The sequence below is a fragment of the Haliaeetus leucocephalus genome, unplaced genomic scaffold (genome assembly GCF_000737465.1).
Source record: "Haliaeetus leucocephalus isolate CR32 unplaced genomic scaffold, Haliaeetus_leucocephalus-4.0 Scaffold439, whole genome shotgun sequence".
In the NCBI taxonomy this organism is placed as follows: domain Eukaryota; kingdom Metazoa; phylum Chordata; class Aves; order Accipitriformes; family Accipitridae; genus Haliaeetus; species Haliaeetus leucocephalus.
In genome coordinates, this window is record NW_010972875.1 from 3142691 (window position 1) to 3167767 (window position 25077).

General features: G+C 39.3%; 2 protein-coding genes across 2 annotated transcripts in view; one reads left to right on the forward strand and one right to left on the reverse strand.

The window, feature by feature from the left end:
- The window catches only part of LIAS (lipoic acid synthetase), a 10514-nt gene extending 5646 nt beyond the window's left edge, over positions 1–4868 (forward strand). Inside the window, exons 8-11 of the mRNA XM_010574544.1 lie at positions 207–352; positions 2052–2122; positions 2914–3025; positions 3979–4868. Of these exons, the coding sequence (XP_010572846.1) occupies positions 207–352; positions 2052–2122; positions 2914–3025; positions 3979–4031 (382 nt within the window). The 3' untranslated portion in view covers positions 4032–4868. The remainder of the gene's footprint in view (positions 1–206; positions 353–2051; positions 2123–2913; positions 3026–3978) is intronic.
- Positions 4869–10180: 5312 nt separating this feature from the next.
- On the reverse strand, positions 10181–24650 carry UGDH (UDP-glucose 6-dehydrogenase). Its single transcript, XM_010574446.1, has 11 exons — positions 24487–24650; positions 22005–22106; positions 20412–20612; positions 20129–20326; positions 19485–19632; positions 18161–18255; positions 15551–15681; positions 14696–14829; positions 13459–13550; positions 13259–13369; positions 10181–10509 (listed from the first exon to the last, which is right to left on the reverse strand). Exons 1-11 carry the CDS (start codon positions 24646–24648, stop codon positions 10399–10401), a joined length of 1485 nt encoding a protein of 494 aa, XP_010572748.1. The 5' UTR covers positions 24649–24650; the 3' UTR covers positions 10181–10398.
- Between the last annotated feature and the right edge of the window lie 427 nt (positions 24651–25077).

Here is a 25077-nt window from a genome sequence, read left to right on the forward strand (position 1 = left end):
GACTGGGGCTGGGGCGCATCCTGGGGCGTGGGGTGGTGCCTCGGGGGAGGGGGGCGTTCGGCCGGTGTCCGACTAGGCAGCCAACACCGCCAGGTTGCCGTTTTCGCTGTGCAGAAACTAGCAGGACGCGCCTTTCTTGGCATCTCTAACTTCCGTGCACCCTTTCGCGCGTGTTTTTTTCCCCCTTCTGCTGAAAATACGAAAAGGAAGGTCCGTGATCCCCGAGCCAACTTTGAGCAGTCCGTACGAGTGCTGAAGCACGCTAAAGAGGTCCAGCCCGGCATCATTTCTAAAACCTCCATTATGTTGGGGCTAGGCGAGACTGACGAACAAGTGTATTCCACAATGAAATGTAAGTTGGTGTTGAAATACGTGCCAGAATTCGCAGCTGTGAATTTTACTGCGTTGCAAAACAGTTGTAAGCACCTTTGCCTCTATGTGCAAATCAGTTTGCTGGTGCGCGGATGTTTTCTAAGCTTTATGGAAAAAAGACCAGTTTGGTTAAAAAGGATTGAACTTCTGAAATACTTGGCTTCACATGGCTTTCAGGTTCAATTTGACAGGTAGATCCAGCTCATGTTGAGTTCAGTGGAAATTATGACTTTCTTTGAGTGACTACATTAACATTCTTATCTTTGCTGTACTTAAATAGTGGGCTTGCAACATAGTTGCCTTATTGTGCATTCCTCTTTAGAAATAGCAGACCTAATTGTTTAAAATAATTTATTTCAGCTTAGGTGCAAAAAAAGTTACTATCCTCAGAGGTGTAGCATGTTCTTACATTTTCATGTAAATGTATTTTTAAGAGGAGAAAATTTCACAGTGGCAAGTGAATGCAGTTTGCTTGTAGGAAGAAATTGATAAATCCTATGGCATTTCTCCCATATCCTGAAAGAATGTCTACCTGGTACTTTATTTTGTGTACAACAACCCATATATTAGAATGCAGTGATATAGTCTAGTTTTTCTGCAGCTGTCCCACAAACTGGGCCATAAAATTACAGTTCCTGATTTCCCCATTCTTCCTGCCTAGCATTTCCTAGCCACAACAGTATGAAAGTTCAGATTTGGTGCTATTTGTTTTCAGGCCACTTTCGTGGCTGTATTCGGAGGCAAAGTGTTACCCACCGCATTCATTCAGTTACTCTAATTTTGTTCTCCTTCCCTCCTGTGGGTACAAGTTAAAGAACAGGTAAATGTGCTGGTATTGAACCAGTTTCTTTACAGAACCGTATCAGTCTAAACTGATAGTCCAGGGTAACAGTGAGTGTGATGATGTAACCAAAACACAGTCTTTTCTTTCTATTTGACTTGGGGGCAACCAGCCCAAGTAGCCAGAAGATACATGGAGATATTAAGACGATTCCTTAGCCATCCCTTTGTTTGGAACATCCCACTAGCTGCGGTGAACATAATTCTTCAGGCTAGCTGACTGTCAGGTGTCTGGATTTCCCTCTGTAAGCAGACTACCTGAATTCATTTGCTGTATACTGATTCTAGTATATACTCAAATTTCAGCATACAAAGTCGATGAGATTTTGCAGGCATCAAAACAAACATACCTCCTTCAGTGTGTAAAACTGGCAAAAGATGTTGGCAATTTCCCTTGGGTTTATAGCTCTTTAGAACTGCCCGCATCTTTTCAGCATGAAGACGCTTGAAACAGTGGAGAAGTGCCAAGTATATGTGCACGCATCCATTTTTTGTCAAATGAGGGCTCTGACCTAAAGCCACAATGAAAAGCTGTGAGACAAAAAAGACAAGAGCATGTCATCTCTGCAGTGAGACACGTGACTGCAGCGAGTACAGCGCAGTGGTATTCTCTCCAGCTTTAAACTAGATAGCTCAGGTCTTGCAGCAGCATGGAGCTCAGAATGAGGTATGAGGCTACTCTCATGGAGGTTGCAGGTTTCCTTTGCTGGAGAGCAGAATGTAACCCCCTTGGGGTGCTGTGGAGTGACCTTTGCTCAGACTTGGAAGGAGGGTGTTTTCTAATTGCTGACAATCCCTTGTGATCCTTCTGCCACTAATAGGGAATTTTGTTTTTACAGTATTGCGGGAAGCAGATGTAGATTGTTTGACCCTAGGACAGTACATGCAACCAACAAAACGTCACCTAAAGGTAAAAATGCCTTTAATTTATAGGCAGTCCTATGGTCTGTACCTTGCACAGTCAAGTTCCCTCTTTCAAATTCATACTTGATATGCATATTTACCTTAACTGCAGATGTTGGGAAAAATTTCCTTTCTTGTTTAACCTGATCTTCATCTGTTATGGACTCTTCACTAAAAATGACGTCAGCCATTTAATCCCTTCCATATTCTGCAGACTCCCATTGCTACTTGTTGCTATTAGCTGGGGAGACAGCTGGAGCTGAGGCATGATTCTGGAAAACAAGAGTCTCACTGTGTATCTATCTCAAAAATAACGGCTCAGGCCAGCTCCCTTTCACTCTCTCATAGGGTCTCCCTTAATGGTGCCACTTTAAGCTGAGGAAATGACCATTTTCTCCTTCTGTAATCTGTCCAGAGCTTGAATCTTTGTTCTGTTACTATCTTTCACTGAAATAACTGTTAGTGAAGAGATTTGTAGGACTATTGGGGTTTTTTTATATAGTAACGTGGAGGAAAAAAATGTTTGCTCGAAAGGCCCTTTCAAAAACAGAGTCAAGAAAATGATAAAGCAACAACTAGAAATTAAATTCTAAACTTTTCAGCTAAATCTGAAAAGCAAATAAAATGTATTCTTTTGGTAGAAAGCAGAGAGAAAATTCAGTTTGTGACTTGACTGCTGAAAGTTTTGGAGTGTAAAATTTTGAACTTGCCATATAACTGTGTTTCATGTCACTGCATGCTAGCTATAGCCATTTCCTTTGCATTAATACCTGATCAAAATTAATTCTTTTCACTCAGGTTGAGGAGTACATAACTCCTGAAAAATTTAAGTACTGGGAAAAAGTAGGAAATGATCTTGGATTCCATTACACTGCTAGTGGGCCTTTAGTGCGCTCCTCCTATAAAGCAGGTAAACTACTGAAAAGCATTAGATTCTTCAGCACATAACATTATATAAAGTTAAAATGGTGAAGTAATAAGCAACAAAGCTCACCTTAGCTCAAGGACACCTCATATAGTCATCTTTTTTTTTTTTAATTTACACTTACTACCTTCTATAGGTCATGTAAAGGCATCAGTATGACAGTAATTGGTATTTGTACAGCTGCTGTGCTGCTTAAGCTAATTTTTTGTACCAAACCTAGTTTGTACTCTACTTAATACATGGGGCAGGATAAAGGGTACCCAATTTGCAAGACTTCCTTTACGTTCCACCTCTTGGATGCTTCGGGGTTTAATGGGGCCCTTTGTGATGCAGTTTTGTTGTTTTAGGCAGAATTTATTTACAGTGCCTTAGAAATAATTAGACACATTTATGGCAGTGCTTTTTCTGACAGAGCACTGAGTACTAAGTAGCAGCTGATATTAATGGAACTGTGGTGTAGATCCAACATCCTGCTTTTTCCTAAAGAGAGGGCAGAGAAGACACATCTGGGGCACCTTGCTTCTTGGACTGTTTTACTGCCAGCTCAAACGAGATTTATAGCAGGTTTCACTGTAAGTTGCTGATAACTTTATGAAATAGGAATTAATTTTTAATTAAATCAATTCACTTTTGCCTGTTGGAAAGTACAAAGAACCAGAGCTATTTCATAAAATTGGGCCTGAGAAAGATCAGGATTTGGGGAGTGAAGGGGTTGTGTGTTGGGTTATGGGTTTTGGTTTGGGGTTTTTTTTTATGTCCCTGCTGTATATATGTATGCTGAAAGTGCTGTTGTATAGAATTGAATTATTATAAAGTACTGGTAAGGACAATTGTATTGTAGAATAGAATACTTGCATTAAGTAAGGATTTGTATTGTTTTGCTTTACTTCACTGAAATACCTACAAATCATTTTGGTGCTTTTTTGCCTTTTAATTAGGTGAATTCTTCTTGAAGAACTTAGTAGAAAAAAGAAAGACAAAAGCCATCTGAAAATGAGAGTGAACCTATTTAAAGCAGCCAGTTTTAAGGATCCTTTTTTCAGCGCATAATTATACTCAGTTCCAGAAATGCGGAAGACCAGATGGTGGATGTATGAATAAACTTACTATCTTTCCAGAACACTTTTCTCTCACCAAAACACTTCACATTATTTTACCTCATTTCTTCTGGCAAGGGTACAACTACATAGTACTTCTAGTGTTCAGCAAGAAGCCAGGAGATAGAACTGATTTGGAAGAGTGATGGAACTGAGGTGGAAGAAATGTAAGCTAAAAAAAAAAAACCAAACCAAAATTTTGACAGATTTAAGTAAACAGGTTTGATACTACCATCAGTGTTGCTGCAGTTAATACTTGTGAAGATGCTAACAGATAATAATAAATTTGAAAGGTACTGATATTTTGATGTATCTTACCATTATGTAACACAAGCTTGCAGGGGCAAAGGACCAGATTAGGGCTATCTTGAACTATACCAGAGTAAGTGCTGGTAATACTCCTTCAAGAGATGGCATCTCTTACCTGCAGCTTAAGAAAATGAGCTGTACCATTCTGATGATAGCTAATGCTTTTCAGGTGCTTGCATGTCTCTTAAGTGTGAGCCTTGGTAAACACAAGGTATCAAGTTGAAGAAAACAAGAGCGCTTTGTGACAAGACAATTAACCTTGTGTAGCTACCATATAATTTAAACCATATGGAAAATCAGAGTTGCTGTAACAGCATAAATAGAGCCACCCCTCATTTGGGTATGTGACTGTAACAAACCTGAGTTGCACAGGTGCTTCTTTGGTATTGGGTATGCAGAAGTGCTGCTATTCTGTACTGTGCTTCTACTCCATAGGTATTGTCTTATTAAAGGGGAGTTAAAAACCCAGTCTAAGGGTGTGGTGGTTGTGTTTAATCAGTCTAGTTACCTGCCCCCTTAAGACCTGGTCTGGCTGTTAAATCTGAATGCAAAGAAGTAAATTGCATTGTGGATGAAATGTGAAATGCATTACATATTGTACTAAGCTCAAGCAGAAATGAAAACATGGCTTATGGTATACTAGCAGCTATAAATTCTCTTTACAATCATGATTGATAGTTCAAAATGCACCTCTCCCTAATAATTCTCAGTTGTCTGCTACAGACATTAGATAACATATTTGAACTGGCTTCAGCTGTATCTTCATGAGGTTATTTGGGAAACGTGCCAGGAACTTGTTATCTAGTCCCATCACCGAGCAGGTAATCCTATGGCTGGCTGTAGTACTTTTACTAAACTACTGTAATCTATATGAACGAGAATGGACCCTCCACCCACCCCCAACTCAGCAGGATAGTAGAAGGAAGACAGCTAATTAGCAAGTTAATATATAGGAGAAACTTGATATTGTCATGAACAACAAAAATCAGATTATACCACTGAGGGCAGTGATGCACAACTGACACTTCACAAAATGAAGTATGAAGTATAGCAGTATTAAAGCATTATGAAGACAAATAGCCTTAAGCTAGAAGGAATGTACTAATTAAGCAGCATAATGGAAGTGTAAATTAGGGAAAGAGAAGCCTGAGCCATGAGGAACAGAGGGGAAGAACAGAGAAACGTAAGTCATAATAGCTGTACTTTGTAAAAGCAGAGAGAAAGGCAAGGCTTTTTTTTTTATTAAAAAAATATTAATAATGAATTCTAAAATTTAAATGGAAAAAAAAAAGTCTGACCACTAGTCTTGGAAAGACCAGGCATACTTTGAGCCAAAAATGCCTTGCTTCAGCTGGGGTACATTGAATACCAGAGCAGTGGAAGGTTATCAGCTGTGGTAAGGAAATCCAATACTCCCCAGCAGCAGGCAGGGAGGGGTGCAACATTAACTCCAGGATACCCACACATTTACCAGCTGCCAGCCTTTATTAGAGGTCCTACTATAAATAATGGTTTTGACTTAGCCTACAGAGCAGATTTAACAGAATATTACTGTAGCTTTTGCCAAGTTACTGCTCTTTCAGCATATCAACACCAGAAATATGGAAAAAGGAATTGAGCCATACAGCTATTATCAAACTGGAACAAGAGGACATTGCACAGTAATTATCCATTACTTCTTTACAGTGGGAGAAATAATGCTTCTGAAAACACAGTCCAATGTTATTTCATGTTAGAATTATCTTATGAATTGCTGCTGGGTGGTTTGGAAGATGATGTCATGCTTTTACACAACTGTCTGCCAGCTGGTACCAAGTTTCAGAAGCTACATAAGCTGTTTTCTAACTGCATGTTTTGCTGAGGTTTCTAATGAAAGCAGTCAATTTTTGACTTCATAGCTTGGAGGGGTGTTTCGTTTTTAAGGGTTTTTGAGGATAAATCCTAAAGTTCTTCTCCTAGTTAGGAAATCCTGCTTTTACAACCCTCTTCCTTCCCTCTTGCCCATTCACTTTTTCCATATCTATATGTTAAAGCACCAGACTCACAGAACTCCAGGTTATAAATTCAGTCATGAAACCTGTGCTATCTCAGTTTTGCTTCCAATGAAGTTTCATGTTTAGTGACATTTTCTTTTTGTATGTCAATCACTTCATTCTGTCAGTTTGTTTCACAAAGCAGCCACAAAATATTTTAAGAAACATTAATCTTCCTTGCAATCAGGAAAACATCAAACTGAGTTTTGGGAATATGACTTCAAGTTCACACAGACGCTTTAAAAGAATGAATAGCCTTTTTTAGCATCATTACATCAATCTGCTACACTGTGTGAAGCATAATTAAGTGTTACACAGCTGACTAGAGAACTGCTGCATTTTGCAGTGACTTCAAGTCTGTAGGTTAAATCAACAAAGCCAGTGTTCACTTAAGAATAGTTTTTAATTTTTTTCCCCACTTGATCGATAATTAATATTGGTGTCCCCTTCCTTTAAAAGGATGGCAAATATTTATGCTTCTTTACTACAACACGTGGCAACTTATTGCAGATGTTCAACTTGAAATAGAAATTCTCAGCTTGGAATAGAAAAAGCAAGTAATGAAAACTGACCCCAGTATTCCTAAATCAATCAGATAACCCATTATGCTTTCCTGCATGCATTGTTTTACAATTTATTTCAAGCTTTAGCTGTTGAGCAAGATTAGAGTGCTACTATGAATTTTAGATCAACAGAAGAACCTCAAGTGATAGAAGCATAAACATGTTGGCCAGTATAAAAATCTCACCACTAACTGCTCCTATACTAACTAGTCTTGGTCAAAAATGTGTTTGTTCTATTCACTCGCAATATTCTTGGCTATCATATGCCTGGAACTAGACTAGTTTTAGCTGTATAAAGGGTTGAACACAGTTACACAGAAGAAACGGTACATCTTGCCTGGCATTTACAATTTGTCTATGCACATCTTGGCTAAGAGTTAATTTATGCAGTCTGTATCATTCTATTCATAGGCTTGTATTAAAGCTGGATTTGCTTCAGCTGTTTTATTCACATTTTTGCAGTGAAAAGCAGTGTTACTGTGGGATTGCATTTTATTAAGAACCCCATAAAAAAGAATTTCAGAGCACAGGAGTCCATTACTCATATTACACAGTTCTCATCAAGAATTACATGCTCTAAGATCCCATAGACAAAGACTCAATAGCGTTAAAACCCATCTCTTACATGCACTACTCAAGCCTTCAAAGCAGGAATGCAAGTCATCTCCAATTCCGATTTCCCTGGCAACTGTACTCTGAAGATGATGGCTTATGATTCACAGTGCTGCCAAAGCTTCCAAAGCTCTTTCGTTTGGCCTGTGGTAAGGTTCTCTTGTGTATATGCAAGGTAAGTATTGCAGTATCCTGAAGGCATGCTCCACCAGCTGTTCAGACTGGATTCATCCCACAATCCCAGTGTCCCACTAAAAGAATGCAGCCACCAAGAAACTAAATAAGCTGACTCTCCAAGAAAGCAAGGCAAATGCCAGTACCAGTTTTACTCCTTGTTACTCTTCAGAAAGGGTCTGCTGCTCCCCATTTCCTAAGAAAGGCAAGTTAGACTTGCCCATTCTTTGTCATCTTTATGATTAAGCTCTAAATCACTGTCCAGGCTTTGACTAAGTCTGCAGGAGAAACAGGGTAGGAATAGGAGTATAGCACCTAGTTCTTCTGTCTCCTTGGGACAGCATGTGAAAAGCCACAGGAAGCCTCAGGAACACTGACCAGCCTTGCACATTCCTAACAGGAGGAATGCTTCACTCGAGTTTAGTGGTTCACCCATCCACTTCAAACTGCTGAGGACAGGTCCCATACAGAGGCACTACTATTACAGCTGTGTGCAAGTTTCTGAAAAGCATGCTGATTTTCTGAGGCTTCTACTCACCCTCCCTGTTAAGGTGAGCCCTGAAGTGCTGTGCTACCCTGAACATAGTTCAGGACAAGAGATCCTTCAAGCACAACTTGTCAGTACCCTCTTAATCCCCAAGGAGAAATGACCACCCCGCCCTCTCAGGTGCTATGAGGGCAGAGGTAGTCGAGAGGATGCCTACCTGCAAAGACAGGGTGATCTACCAGTTGGATTACAATGCTTACAAATACCACAACTGTATCACAGGGCTGTCCCTGCTCTGTGGGTGTTGTATGGAAGTAGCGCTAGTGAATCAAGAAGACATGGCATGATGAAAGATGACAGTTTGATTTTAAGCCCACATAATTCTCACTCACTTTGAGTGGCTTCTGATGCGATCCTCACAGAGGAATCTTATGATAGGACAAAAAGCTTGAGGCATATTTGCCCAAAGTGCTGAGTGATCAATGCATAATAAGTCCCTGTGTGGAAGCCATTAACATGCAGAATCTGAAAGCATCTGGTTCAAGGGTACAGCTATTTCAGTCAGATAACGAACACTGTCCTGTTTTGTATAACAATTTGGGTAGACAAGGTCCTCAAATCTTCAAATAGCTGTCCTAAAGCTTAAATTGTATCTACATTTCTGTGGGTAAATAGTTATGATAATAGTACTCATTACCAAGGTGAGACTGACCTTATGCCCTGTTTAACTATTGAACTAGCATACTTGAAGGCACACCTGTTGAACAAATTCAGAAGATATTATGTGACTAGTTACAGGACAATTCTCCAACATCCCAACACTGCTATTATTCAACTAAGACATCTATGGCTTCTAGTCTGAAATCTGTCCATGGTCATCCTTCTCTATCCTCCCCTCCATTTCACAACCCCATGCAACAAGCCAAACACAAACTCTGTCATCTCAAGGATTTTAATAGCACTGGCCAATTGAGAATAATAAAAACAAGTAGAAATAAAGTAATAATAAAGGTAAAAATATCAAGATAACATAGGAAGTATTCATTCCTGCTAATTAAATGAGGTAGCAAGCTGACTAATTTATGGGGCTGAGTTTTTATTTTTAATAATTTCTTAACAGCAGAGAATAATTTTTTGCAGATTCTTTAAGAAAGCTGCTTTCAGATGAAGTACATAAGCAGAAAGGAAGGAAAAAGATAACCATCAGGTAGCTTTGAAGCCAATATTTGCTTTCTACTTGGACTGATGCCAAATTAAGGTAATTCTGCTTAAATTCCAAGTTTGAACAAGCAGAATGCTCCTCTGCTGAAGATGAGTTATATTGCTGTAACTGAGGAAAAGCTTGCCCCAGGAATCTGATTAGATCAATAATTTATGTGACTGCACATGGAATGTAGGCAAGACAACCAAAGAATTAAGAGTGAAGAAAAGCCAGTGGATCAGTTCATAGCTCCTAGTCCACTGTCATTAATTACATGATAGATGCCTGCAGAACTATCTGGCCTCCCAATAGATGCAGTTTAGACTGCATCAGTGCCAACTGATCCCAACCAAGACGGGGGTATTATTGTTGCAGTCAGCTCTGTTTTAGGGCTCAACACAAATCCTACCAAATTAACTTAGAACTTATCTTTTGACTTCAACACCAGTTAGAGCAAGCATTTAACTGGGCAAAGAATTACCCCAAAGGAAAATAAAAAATTTTTGAGACCAGAGTTCCTGATCACTGTCCATAACTGGACTAAAGTAAAAAGATATTCTATTTCTTTTGCTTTCCTATCACTTGAAACATTTAAAGTGCAGTTTAGGAACATTTCTGGAAGCAGAAATCTGCAGTTTGAAGGTAACTTTTCCACTTAAAAGATGATTCATTATTAAAAACAGGTCTGTACCATCTTCAGTAACCAAAAAAATTGCTATAAAAATAGAAATTTGAAAATAGACTGAATTCACATGTACCAGGTACCATTTCTAATGTAAAATTGGTTTAGTTTATGAAAAATATCTTTCCTTAAAAAAAGCATAGGCTTACAGTTATTATCACTAAGAAGGTCCACAGAATTCCTTCAGTACCTATTAAACACTATACTCTAGGCTTTTTGACAGGTGGGTCCTGCAGGCTGAACTTGGGAATTTCACATGAAGAAGCAAAAGGAATTCTTTTGGCTGACACCTTCTTCCCAATTGTTTCAATCTGAAAGAGAAAACACATTTAACAAGTGAGTGTGGCAAGCTAACATAATCATGTCAACTTACAAGGAATCTACAAATTAAATCCAGGACCATGACTACATTTCATGAACACTAGAACAATACAAGCCACAAAGCATGGTGTGCCCAGGAACAGTTTCTGGGATTGGAGTTGCAAAGAGTTTTAAAAAAACCCAGCCTTTCACAGGTGTCTGCTTTGCTTATTTAAAACTGTGCCTTGCTAATTTGAACATTTATGTGCTTCCATAGGACTGTCAGTACAATACCACAAAATGTTTCTAGGTATTCATAAAATGTGGGTTTGGCTTCCTTTGTCTAAAAATTTATACCCAGTACATTAGAAGAAGCTTTTTCCCCTCCTTAATGCAGTGGATTGTTTTTGAAACAATACAACTCTGAAAGGCTAAAGGCAGCTAACTCTGTATAAGAGAAAGCGTGTAACAAAGCCAACAAACATAAGTGCCAGGTACTGCAAAATTCAAGGAATTAGACAGGTTCCCCTAATTTCTAGGTAAGACTAATGTAAATCACTAAGGACAGAGCTTGTAGAAGACAAAACACCAACTAGCAAAACAGTTCAGACACCCAGTAAATAAGGAGAGCTGTAGCTTTCCTCTTGAGTAAGTAGTGCAGGTCAGATGCAAAGCACCAAAAGACAAAATACTTCAACTATTTTAAATTTAACAGAAATTCAATGAATATGTTCTAGACAGACATTTGAGTTAACTCTGAAAAGAGTTGTTTAAACAGTCATGTGAGTGGTATGCACCATATTTGCTCATAACAGTTTCAGTTGACTGGTTAAATCAATTTATACATGCCTGTTCACAAACAGGCTGTGTATAGTTTAAGTAGGGGAAAAAAATATCAAGAGAGAAAGCCTATAGCCATTATGCAAGTAATCACAGTAGTCAGGAGTACACAGAATGAAACAACTGAAACATGCATGTGATCTGGCTTGTAGATTTTGTTCTGATTATGTCTTGCTGAGATGCTTCTATCAGATTATTCAGGGATTTGGTGATTTTAGTATTAGTCAAACTGTCTATGCTAGAAGTGCTTCAAGCCCTTCAGTCAAGGCTTATTCTGCCTCCCCCACTTGAGACCTGAGCAGTTATTTTTCTCAAATCAGAAATTACTTTACCTAGAATTAGAGTTTCACATTCATATTTCCTGAATTAAGCCTCCACTGTGGAAACAGGTTATAATTGAAATGGTAGGTGTGTTTAAAGTTCTTTAAAATCCAGTTTGAGAAAAAATAAAATAAAACCTGCCCAAATTCATAGATTTGGATTGTATGTAATGGAATTGCTATTGGCATCAAGCTGTCTATGCAATAACTTTTAACAAGGGCAGTGAAAAAGACTGGCGAGCTAAAAAATTAAATTGTGGGGTTGTCCATGTAAGACAAAATCCTTTTTATTATTTTATACAGAGAATATAGGTAAATTGTTGAATGCTTTCTGGATGAAAAATCTGGATAATAAACCTGGATGACAAACTGGATTCTGGTTGGCAAACTCATGAAGTGGTTAAAAATTCAACTAGCATTTCACAGAAAAGTCACCCAAGAGCTATGAAACACAAAGGTACAATCTCTGATTTGGAAAGTCTTTAAGCCACAGACTTCAGAAGAGAAATTTCTAGGAGAAATATCACACTGATTATAATTTGATATACAATTTGCTATTAGCTTAGCAAAATGCTTAGCTGAGAAGTTAAGCATTTGCTTCTGGGTCCTCTCTTTGGTGTAAACAGACACCATTGTTTTGATCTTCTGGTTGATATTAATCAATCACAAAGGACTAATCAATCATCTCCTCCAGCCTCCTATGTAACACTTTAGCATTTCACTGACTTATCTTCAGATACATCTTTGTGTTCAATGCTTTCATCTCCAACGTCAGCCAGCCTTGTGCAGACCTCAGGGAGAAAAGCCCGAAACTTCTCTTAGTAGTCTGTCCAAGTGGAGGATCTCACTGGCTGATAAACATTTGTTACCTGCATTACACCTTGTCTGGCTTTAAGTCTCATTCTCATGCCTTGGGTAAACCTGCTTATGTCTTTTGTGAAGAACAAAAAAAGGGGTGTTTACAGCTTACATTTACTTCTGAAGGAGGCGTGTTTTGCTATCCCATTACTGTCAATTTTAAAGGCTGCTTTTTTTGATCAGTGGTGTTAAAATAAGGTTTCCAGGTAGGGGCTGTAGCACAGGTTAAAACATACACCAAATGCCAAGCTTAGCCCTTCTGCTGGGTGGTAGCAGCAAAAACTACAGGACTTGAGGAAACTGTGAAGGGGCTAGTTTTGGAGTCAAATATCCTGCTGATTACCTAGAATGAAATTAGGAGTGAGATTTAGCAGGTTTTTTACATCTATCTCATAACTCTCCATGATTTCCCAGTCCAAAGGTTTACAGTTGGACTTGATGATCTTAAAGGTCTTTTTCAACCTAAATGATTCTATGATTCTAAGGCATGCTTATCCTCCTGAAAGTTGATGGTCTGATGTAGCTTGGGTTTTAACAGAGCATCAGTCTATGAAAATAGTAAGGCAATAATGGAGGAAGACAGCACTAGCAGAGAGACTTAAGTATGGACAGGTTTAGATTTAAATCCTCATCTGAAGAGTTTTTTTTCCCTTGCTACTCAGTCATTGCAGATGGAGAGAGAGCAAGAGGGAAAAAAGCAGAAGGAAAGAAGCATAAAAAGCAGCATCACCCAGCTAATTACCTGGAAGCCAATGACTTGTAGCTCATTGTGAAGATCATCTAGAACTCTCCTACCATCAAAGATAAATGCAGGCTTCAGCATCTTCTTATGAATACGTTCATAATCCAACTCCTGTAAAGGGCAATTAAACCAGAGAGAATAAATAAGTAGCATAACACTCCCTCTTTTTCTCTTTAGTTTAAATTTAAGATAACATTTACCTTAAACATGTCCCATTCAGTGCAAATTACAAGGGCATGAGCTCCATCACAGGCTTCATAAGGATCTTTACTGATAGTGACCAACCGAGACACTGTAACAGAAGAAAAATAAAAGTCTTATTCTGCATACATCTTTAGCATCAATCTGGCACACTCCCGGCAAATGAGTCTCCTTCCTTCCCCTACACAAACAAGGAGTTTCAAGTCACTCACCCACCTAGAGATATTTTCTATCAAGACATTTGTCACTTTGATTTCACTTATTTAAATGAAAGCAGCTTGTACCTGGCATCTGAATAGAGTCACTAAAATGTTTGAAGTTAAGCATTCAAATTTGATTTAAGCTGTCACAAGAGCATCTCTAGAATTAGAAGTTACTATGGAGTGTTCAAATGCCAACTCTCACAAAGGTCATTGTCTGTACAATAGTAGCACAACACAGATCCTGTTTAACACTCAGTTCACACTAAAGAAGATACACATCGCTCACTAGGGGCTGCCTTCATCCTCTGACTGCCTCAGCAGCTGCCTAGAGGCAACCCTCCCCTCCCCCTCTAATTCAAGGGCATGTCAAATAATGTACACCCTTCACTCTTCATCACAGCTCATTTTCCTCCATTCTCTTCACCTCTAGAAGCCTGACCTAGCCTTGTCCCCCTCCCCAATAAGAAAAGCAAACAAAAATCCCAAATACATCCTGCTTCTCCCCAAGATTTTTCTAGTCATAGATGATTACTTTAAAGTCGTCTTGAATTTAAGGGAACAAATGAATTTGGAAGTGATATGAGGGAAGGCAGAATGCTCTACAGTGAATTCCAAAATTATTTCTTTATTTCTACTTTAGATATGGAAGCAAGAATTAAGGCAAGATAGGACTCAGGACACAAAGGAGCTGACAAAGCAACACTAGTCTCTCCTACTTCTGGACATTCTTCTTTCTCTTCCTTTCAATTATGCAGAGAGAAAATTCTTTGCATGTATTCAAATGAGTATTTATCAAAAGAAAAATATACAATAGCACAGAATTAGCATTTATCTATAAAAGCTATGGGGAATGGGAGAACAGTTACAGTAATCCTCTGAGCTATGACAATCTTCTAATAAGTGTAACCAACAGCACATTATTGCCAAGGTGAAGATGTGAAAATGAATTTATAGTATTTAAACAGACCTTATGTATTTTGAGAATAGGGTGTGGAGGGAAGGCGGGAAATAAGCTTTACGTGAGTATTCTTACCTTGGTTATCTTCTGAGACACCTGGATGTGAGAGATCCAAGATGATTTGTTCCTTAGGTACTTTAGGATCATAGATATGGAGCTTTGCTCCTTCATCCATTAAATACTTGCTAATGTAGATACTGGATGACTCTCTAAGGAAGTGAATCAATCAGTTAAAGAACCAGGTGGCCTGTTCTAAGTAATGAAAGTCTTCATGTGTCATGATATGCAATGTCAGAGCTTTTATACCAGTTTTACATTAAACATCCTAGTGGTAATCCATGCCAGCAGCAAACTTGAAATCTCGAGGGGCACCAAGGAGAGTAATATGAAAAACAAATTTACATCTCTCTCGCTGAATCATGCAAGAAAGATACTAAGCTCCAGGACTCCTATAGACCATAATTAACAAGGCATCAAGCTTACAAGCATTCCCCACAAACTGCAGTTGGAGAGTTGTATCAAGTTTGACCTTTACAGGAAAACAGAATTAACCACCTATGGGAAACAGAGCTGAAACTTTGGCTTCATGTAGCAATTTAGAACCAGTTGTTAAAACGTTGCATTCTTTTCTGTGGAGAATGGAAGGACTCTGTCAAAATCTATCTTTGTTTATGCAAGTTATTAACGACTAGAGTTATCTGCTCCAGCTTCTGAGTGATTCAGGTATGTTGTAGAAGTCAAGAATCAATCGTCTCACCCATTTAAGAAAGACTAATCCTTGCTACAAACCAATTCAGTCACAAGAGGTTAAGGGTCCCATATCTGATCTATTTTTATTAATGCACTTCAGTTAGGGGGGGCAGGGGTTAGCTGCATAGCTGGTGACAAGTGTAGGGAATCCACATCAGTGAACTGAATTCACTTTCTTACCTTGTGTCCCCAGTATCCTTTTTGAATGCAAACCCTAAAATAGCAATCTTCTTATCAGTGACAGTATTGAACAAGCTGTCAATAATGCGGGAAGCAAATCGTCTTCTCTGATAATCATTCATGTCTATTACCTGAAATCACATAAAGCATGATGGTACAGAAGGGAGCCATTTTAAACTATAAACAGATTCTTCTAGCAATCAAGCCAAGCTACCCACACAGAAGTTTAATAGAGTCTTAAAAGAGAAAGCTAAGTATTTTTACTCAGTATCATAAGTAACCTGAAGATTAAATTCAGTTAATTTATCAAATTCTCTTTTAATCAGTGACTGTAGATGCATATACACACATACTATCATGTATTATCTAGCTCAAAGGCTAGGATTTTTTCAGATTGCTTTTTTAAAAATCTACAACTTACTGTATTCTAGGCAGAAGAATGGAAAGTAGTTTCATTGTTAAGAGTACCTGATGTCACATGGACATCCCATTGCCAGATCTACACTTCCTTATGTGCCATGTATAAACAACTGTGAGAACATTTTTAGCCTTTTTAATCCACACTAACCGTTTTCAATACACAAAACTAATGTGGTTAAACCAGATTAAGCGCCTCACTTTTGTTATTACATGAAAGTGGGTTAACTCACTCTGATTGTTCCTGTACTTTCCTCCAGCCTGCTTCATACTTTGATCTCTAGCCCTTAACACACAGAGGGCACCAGATCACTAGTAGAATAGGAAAGGTAGGTTCCCCCAGCTAGTCAGTGTTCAACATGGACTGGAAAGACTGCCATATAGAAACACTGCAAAGAATTGCTCTTAAAACAGAGCAAGAGAGCATAAAAGCATTAAAAGCACTTTAAACTAGTTTGTTTACATTAACAATGTAACCTTTTAGGCTTTTATTAAATAAAAAACCACCTCCACACAAACTGTAAGTGTTCCTATGCCTTTGGGTTGCCAAGGTACCGAGTAGGTTGCCTTTTGAGAAGGACCCTTGTGATCATAAAGGATCGAGCCAAACCAATTTCTCTTTCAAGACAGTATTTATTTTTCCCTATTCATCAGATCATCAGTGAGGTAACATGGTTTGCTCCTGCAGCTCCAGGGCTTGTCTGTTGTCTGCTTACACCTTATAGTGAGTAAAAGCAGTAGTTTTGAAGCAAATGTCAGAACCTATGGCTCCTTCTCCTTCCTACTGTGCCAATGCATCCAAGTCCTACACTGAACCAAACCTCTCCTGGATGCTTGCACAAGGTTCATGCAGTATGTTAAGTCTCTCTTCACTGATGGGACTGCAAGCCTCTCCACCACGGACTAGACCTATCCTAATGAAGTACATTTTTAAGGAAGATGTCAGTCTGAATCTCATCAGAGGTAGGCAGCATAAAACCCATGTCTTCCTTGTTCCAAGCAATTAATGTAAGAGTTATAGTTGCAAGCAAGTAACTATGCCACTGACTAGCCCCTGGCTGGAGGTTAAGCTATCTAAATGGGATGTAGAAAGCTACTGGACATCACAGATAATGTAAGAATCTGACAAGGGTCACATATAGCACCATGAGAGATGACTGAGTTTTACAAGCAGTTATGGGGGAATTATGAGTGAGATCAAGCCAAGCTTCAGACAACTGGAAGGGAGTATCAGGGACTTTTGGGGGAATAGAACCTTGTGAAGCCAACAGAGCTTAAATAATACTATCAACAGTGCCATGTGGCCATGATGACCTAGGTAATGGTGGAAGAAATACTGGACTTCAATATGGATGTGGCACAACTGACCAATGATGAAAAAGTAATTGTGGGCAGTTTGTTTATTTGGCAGCAGTGTGGGATGGAGAAAAGTGAGGGGGGGAAAAAGGCTAGCCAAAAGGAAGATTAAAAAAAAAAAAGGAAAGCTGCTAACAAGGTAGGCAAATCATGTGCTTGGTATTCTGGGGGCACCTTCTAGGCAGCCTTGTACTCGATCACCACAGCCTAAGCTGTTCTTTTGATCATACCACATATGTCAAAGCTGCTTCCTCAGTCAGGACTAGGAAGAAGGGTGAGGTGTTTTCACTGGTTAATAGGGAAACACTTGCTAGTACAGACTGAGCATCCTGGTATTGCTGCATCCGTGCTAGGCCTGAGAGCATCCACATCTTCCCAACCATTCCTAACATTAACCAGGGAACAGCAGCAACCACATTTATTTAAAAGAACAGCAAGTTCTGCCAAGTTCCGAAAGAAGAGGAACTGTGTAAGTAGACCCTGAGGAAAAGATCATAAGCTCTGAATTCAAAGTGGACAGAGATAACCAAGTGCAAGAGGAAGACAGGAGTCCAGACATGCTTCTACTTCACATTTTCTACTGCTACTTCTAGACAACTTCCCAATCCATTTGATCCAGACAACTTAATTCACCCCAAAAAAGCCTAAGCACCTAGGAGTATCAAATGCCAGTGTTAGGCTGAGGGCCCTAAAATGTAAAGATAATCAACATTAAGGTATCTGCTCCTTAAAGCTGAAACACAGATTATATGTGGACAATGCTCAAAAGCTCAATGCCTGAAAGCTGAATACTGAAGAAACACCACCCCCTCAAAAAAATTAGTGACAAACTTGTACCTGTTGCCAGTAGCGGGCTACTTCAGGTAAGTTCAGTGCCTCACAGAGGTACACTAAATTCAAGACATCCTTCTGAAAACAGCTACCTCCAAACCCTGAAAGAGAAAATGGTTGTTTTGCAGGTGACTGAGGTACTATTCTAACCCCATCTTTGGAATCAAGTAGTTTTTGGCAATCATTGACATAGTCAGCATTGTAATTTTTCCCAGTATTTCACTGCTAGCAAATGAAAACCTTAAGAATGTCTCAAACTCCAACTCCTGGACCTACTTACTTTGTCAATTACAGAAGCCTTAAAATCTGCTTCAGGTCCCACTGAAGTCAATGGAAGTTTTAATCCAGTCTCAGGGAAACATATGGTAAGATAGCCCCTAGTTTTTTATTATTACAAGTGGGTGGACAAGCTCCTGGGTTTGCTCTCCCCCCACCTAGAGATTTAGATTAATATTTCTCAGAACAAGTATGTTAAGATCAGATTCTTTCCTCCCCCACCTCCAAATGGTTATCTACTCATTGCCAAGAACCAAATGATCACCAGAGCTGACTAAAGGAGAACTGAGACAATTAACAGAAGGATCCTTGACCCCTAGAACTTTGCTCAGCAGAGTCCCAGAAGCAACACATTGTAGAAGGAATTATAATAACCTAATAGAAATGTTGGTAATGTATTTACTATCTACTTTTCATTATTGCATAGACTCTAGGAAAGGTTATATTTAATAAGGTTATTTTAAAGTCACACTCTCTTTCTATCATGAAGACTGTAGCCATACAGATAGACTTTAGTCTTTGTCCGTAAGTTTGAAAGTTTGTTGTACTGATCACCACTTTATCACATCTTACTCTCTAGAAAATCTAAACAACTGAATTCATCCTACAAATTAGAAGTTGCCATCACACATTCTGACCTAGAGACATCCCTTTCCTCAGGCCACTGGCAGCAACTCCCAAAGAAAATTGCAGCAGTTACAATTGGGAAGACATCTTGGAGAGCACTATCATCAGTGGTGCTTCAGAAAAATAAAGTTGCAGCTTTTCTTTCCAGTGTCCCAGGCAGGATAAACCATGCACTCTGAAATCCTGGGTTTTAGATTGCCAGTGTCTACAGCAACCTCAGTCCTAGACATTTTACCAGAAAAACTGATTTATGCTAGTACTCTGCAGCAATATTTTCACACACTCATGCTGTAGAAGATTTTGGAGTATCAGATCACTTACTTCAAAACACTACTAGTAGACCTATTGCACTGTTAAACAGAAGCCCACAAGAAAAAAAAAAAAAAAAGAAGGGGGGGTGGTGGCGGGGGTGGAATTTTTCATTTACCAACACTGGCTTTGAGAAACTTATTTCCAATTCTTTGGTCTGTTCCAATAGCTCTTGCTACTTCTTCAACATCTGCTCCTGTAGCTTCACACAGAGCACTGATTGAGTTAATGCTGCTGATTCTTTGGGCAAGGAAAGCATTAGCTGCCTGTAAATAAAAAACATAGTAAAGAGAACTTGATTTTTCCAGAAACCAAGAGGTCCACAGACTGAAGGGAGTTACTACTGGAAGGATTACTTTAGCATCTATGTAACTCTGTTGAGATACAAAATGGTAACATAACTAGTTTAATACATAAATGCCAGTTAATGGGATCTAAGGAAAATAATTTAATGGTTAACTTGCAGAGTTTGAACTGTTTTATGATGGTAACCAGTTTTTGCAGCACTGGAAGTTTTGGCTTAGTAATAAGTAACACAGCAATAAAAGTGAGAAAAGGATTTCATGGAAAGTTAGTATCATCTATTAGCCCAGCTGAGATAATTGGAAAAAAAGAAGAAGATACTTTGATACACATACTGGGTCCTCCCAACCTCATGTCTTTCCTAGCTGCATCACTCAGCATCAGTGAACTTGTGCTTCTGAGCTTTATCTCAGTTACACCCTTTGCTCATTGCAGACAACAGCAGTGAGTAACACTAACCAGTTTAGAAAGTTCTGATGACCAAGTATTGGTTGTGAGGATTTTTTCTTTGGGCACCCAGTGCTCATAAACAGCACAAAGAGCACGGACAGCTTTCTGTCCCTCTGGAGAATCATCTCCACCAATAAGCACTCTGTCTGGGTTCTTCAGGTCCTTGATGGCTGTTCCTTCTGCAAGGAACTCTGGGTTAGACAGCACCTAGAGGCACAGGAATAAAGAACAACAGATAAAAGCCAAAAGCAACCACCAGCCTTTAAATACACAACTCAAAGATTACACTTGCCTGCAAATCCAAGTTAGGCTTAGTATTAGCATCAAATATTCGACGAATGCTCTCTGCAGCACGTACTGGTACTGTGCTTTTCTCAGTGACAATTTTATAGCCATTTGAATTTTGTACAATTCGTCTAGCGCAAGCTTCAATGTATTTCAGATCAGCTGCTCGGCCTTTTCCCATCCCATAGGTCTTTGTTGGAGTGTTAACCTAGTTACAAATACATGGAGGGTGAAAGAAATGTTACAGGTCTCATAACACAAGAGGTACTGACAAGGTGAAATTGTTAAGAATGACAGACATTTTCCTTCCCAGAGTCCAACTTGCTTCTACCCCAGAATTATTCTAGTTACCATATCAGATGACCAGCTATTAGCTTTCTCAATTACCCATTTTGTCTTCTAAAGAAAGCTCATTGACCTCTATTCAAACAGAATTTAAACAAGAGCAATTCATAGCAGCTCTGCAGGCTTCAGTGAAACTTGGTTCTTAGTCTGGAAACACCAGTAATTTCTTCATGATTACAGCCAGTCACCTTTTGTTTCCTGTCCCACATCAGGGGTGTGAAAATTCATGTAAGAATCTTGCAGCTAGTGAGGCAGTTACAGTTTAAACCCACTTTGCAGTGAAACCTAAGTGTAGAGCTGCTGAAAACTGCTATACTGCAGTACACAGAAAAGGCAACGTGAGGGAAAACACATCATTTAGATTAAGACAGAGGGTCCTTTTCATTACAAACTGAAAGAAGAAATGGCAACAACACGTAAAACACAACAGCATGTTTTAAGCCAAGGACAGGTGGCAATATATGGGCTGTATTAGTGGCAGTCATCCAGCCAAGTAGCATTCATTTTAGACTTAATGGAGAAAAATACTATCAGAAAAGAGAGCTCTGTACTGAGGTGCCCTAACAAAAAGGAGCTCTCAAGAAAAGAGGACTTAAGTAACAAAAAACTCAACTGTGGCCTACCAAGATGAATAGCAATTAGTTCTTTCGGATTCTGCATTAGGAACAACCTTCTAGATTACAAAAGTTCACACAGTTTATGTTTGATTGGATCCTCTTCCTAGTGGTGTCAACAGCTTAGACATATTAAAGCTAGAAAATATTAAAAACAGCCCCTCTTCCATTGATACACTGTTTCTTAAAAGCTTCTAGAAGTCATCTTTGTAACCCAATAATCGGTATATGACTTTGCATCCCTATCTAAGAACCGTATCAGTATTATTAAAGTCCCATAGATCTCAGTTGTACGCTGCAGTGACAGATCTGCACTATATGCTGCTCTAAGACCCCATACATCTAACCAAGCTAAACATCAACATAATTTTGACTTAGAGCCTGTTCATTTGTCAAATGTTCTACTGGCTATAAGAAACAGACAAAAATAAAATAAAAAGGTTACTTAGCATTTTTCCCACCGTACACAGAAAGACAAGGAGAAAACTGACACAGTGACATGACATTGCTAACCGAATCTATATGACAAAACAAAAGCCTCTTCCTAACATAAGAGCAACATAATTATTTGATATGGAAGAAAAAGAAAAAAAAAAAAAAAAAGACAAACACATACAACCATCTTCTCCCCCTAAACTTACAGAAATAAATACAAGATCAGCTTCTCTAATGGCATCATCAATACTGGTGGAAAAGAAGAGGTTTCTTCCTCGGCAGGATTCTACCACTTCTTTTAACCCTGGCTGAAAAAAGCAGGAAAAAGTTAAGATTAATGCAGTTAGAAGAACAGTAAACCGCATGCCCAAACAAATAGCATATCATTTCAGATACAGAAAGATTTTTTTTTTTTCCTCAGTGTGGCATGTTTTCAGTCTGCCAGATATAAAGTAAAGCTTCTGTAGATTTTAATAATGAAAAAAATAAAGCCCTTTCTTATTCAAAACACACAAAATGCTGTCTCAAAAGTTTCAGCCACACTGAATTGTTATTTGCACAACCAGATTTTAGACTCCAGTTATTCCCATGCTCAATTCTATTACCATGAGCAACAATTAAAGAAATACTGATAGAGTGATGTTAAGTAGATTCAAGAAGTAAAGTCTTACAATATTCCCTAAGCTGCAAACAAAAGAGGTGGTCCAAACTCTCCTTTTCCTTTCAGCTACACGTTCCATGATCTCCCCAACATCAGATCTAAAACTGATTCAGCACAAAAAAAACCCCCCACCACCCACAAAGAAGTCTTCCACCAAATTAGCAAGCCCAGATCCAGTGAAAGAAAGGCAGGGGAGACACACAGTAGATAAAGACCACTCCTTTTGGCAACCACCCATCTTTGGACCAGATTAAACTTACCATGGCACAACACCTGCAGCATGGAAGAATCACAGGCACAATTTGATGAGACTCTTTCCAGAGACACATACTGTGCCATATCACTTTCCTTTCCCTTAGCACCTCCACTCAGACAAGAGGAGCAGGAGGCCAGGTGTACATGAGCAATCCCCCATATTAGAATGGTCTACAAAATGATTTAACTAAGATATAGTTGTCATAGATAAAAGAAACCTTTATTTTTTGTTTGAAAAATAAAGTCATACACTGTAACCTGGCAATCAAATCTCCAACTTGAGACACCTATCATGACATGAGATATTTGAGTAAGTGCCAGAAAGGCAAAGGTTCACTGGAGGGAGAGAGAAGAAAACAAAGCAGAAGCTTTCTTAGGCAAGACATTTTTGCTGTCTCACTTTATACCAAATACCTACTTAAAAGGAAAACAAAGGTCAGCACAGGCAGAATAATATGTATTACAACCCATCAAATGTTCCAACTATGGTCTTACTGGGATGTAAATAGAAAGGCAGCCCACTAGACAATTTCTGACACTGAAAAGAAAAATCCCCAAACAAAAAAAATACAGAAAACCTCACTGTGCAATGACTCAATTTTATAACTGTCTGAACTAATTCTTGGCAGCTTTTGTACATTCTCTGTAAGCAAAGGACACCATTCCAGGAAACAGATGTTATGAGTTTGCATTTAGTTGTTGGGTTTTTTTTTTAAAAACATGCCAAGACTAGCTCTACTTTAACTCATTCAGTCTGTTTATAGGAAACAAAGTACTTGCTTTCACAATCTTTATTCGTGTCTCACCTGCTAATCTGAGCATTATACATATTTTCCTCTGAATAAGTATGACAAAGGAGGCCTATTCATCTTCACTTAAAGAGTCACAGTATAGGTTTGGTTTTAAGAGGGAAAAAACCCAACTGCATTAGTGTTACAGCACAGGCAGGATTCAGAAGACTCCTTACAGCAAAAGAGTAACTGTTAGTACCAGGCAACATGCCTTGTCTTTGGGACCCCAGTGAAGATAAGTTTTCACTCTCATTAAAGAAAAGAGCTCAAACCTATAAAAACTATATCTCATGAAAGGATGAAGGAAAGAGCCCTATTCTTTAATGGTGAAAAAGAATGAAAAATAACAAGTGCCAAGAGAAGCAAAACAGAAAAATGCTTTCTATATCTTAAATTAAAGTCATTCTGTAATGAAGGAGCGACAGTGCAATACATTTAAAAATAATTTTTATCTGGCCTAGTCTTCCCAGGCCAGATTGGAGGTTTATGGTACAAGTGAATCAGGAACATGACTGTCCCCATCTTACAACGTGGTTAAGACGGGCAGCACAGATGGCATTTCGCAGTATTCAGAATGGGAATAAAGCTTACCACTCAGTATTACACACTCATACTGTGCTACAATGCAGCAGATAATATCTATAACTGAGTAAGAGGACTATGTTATGATTAAATAGGGTCCCAAAAGAAAGTCAGCATGATTTAGCACAATTCACTATATATACAGTTACATTTTTCCCTACTAGGCCCTTCATACATGACCCTGAAATACCGGCCTGCACCATACATATTAAGTTATTTCAAAAATCTGGTTTAATGAGCAGTCGAGACAAGCAGCTGTTCCAGAATACTCTTTTTGAAGGACATCACCGTGCTATACTTATCAAGCTTCAGAAGTGGGCCATGTGGAAATGCCATGCGGTAGGAGGGAAGCAAATGCAACACTGGCGGGAAGAAGAGACAACAGCGAGACAAGTTTACCTCATAGATTGGGAGAGTTTCGGAATTCCAGGCATTGATTCGGGCCTCATTGACATCCACAACAGTAACTTTGATACTGGGACACATCTGTGCAATAACACTACAGGTTGGCCCACCGACATAACCAGCACCAATGCAGCAAATCTTCTTAATTTCAAACATGATTGCTCTAGGAAGAGGAGAGGGGAAAAGGAGAATCAGGAGTTGAAAATGAAAACGCTGGCCAGCAGCTCAAGGAAATAAAAGAGAAATAACGATCTGAGACTCTGTTATGCTGCCACAGAGGGAAACATTTTCCTACAGCTGATGTCTTGAAGCGAACTGCCGTTACTCTCTCCCACCCGGGAAGGCTGTGGAGCCCGCCCCGCTCCCGGAGCGCCCGCTCACACAGACCGTTGAGGAAGCGCTTTCTGCGGTCGCTTCGGAGCCTGCCGGCGTAAATACCACCCCCTTAGGCCGAGGAACTGCTGATGCCACCACAGTCCCAGGCATGAGCAGCGACCGCAGCCGCAGGCAGCGCACAGCGGGAGGGACCGGCGCAGCCCCGCGGCGGGCAGAGCCGCGCCAGGCCCCGCTCGGCCGGGACCCCCG

Coding starts and splice junctions, on each gene's coding strand:
- UGDH (XM_010574446.1), bottom strand. CDS start 24,648: ATGTTTGAAATTAAGAAGATTTGCTGCATTGGTGCTGGTTATGTCGGT. Junction 13,551..14,695: donor TGTCTCAGAAGATAACCAAG/GTAAGAATACTC, acceptor CTTCTGTTACAG/TGTCTCGGTTGGTCACTATC. Junction 10,510..13,258: donor TACAAGTCATTGGCTTCCAG/GTAATTAGCTGG, acceptor TTTCTCTTTCAG/ATTGAAACAATTGGGAAGAA.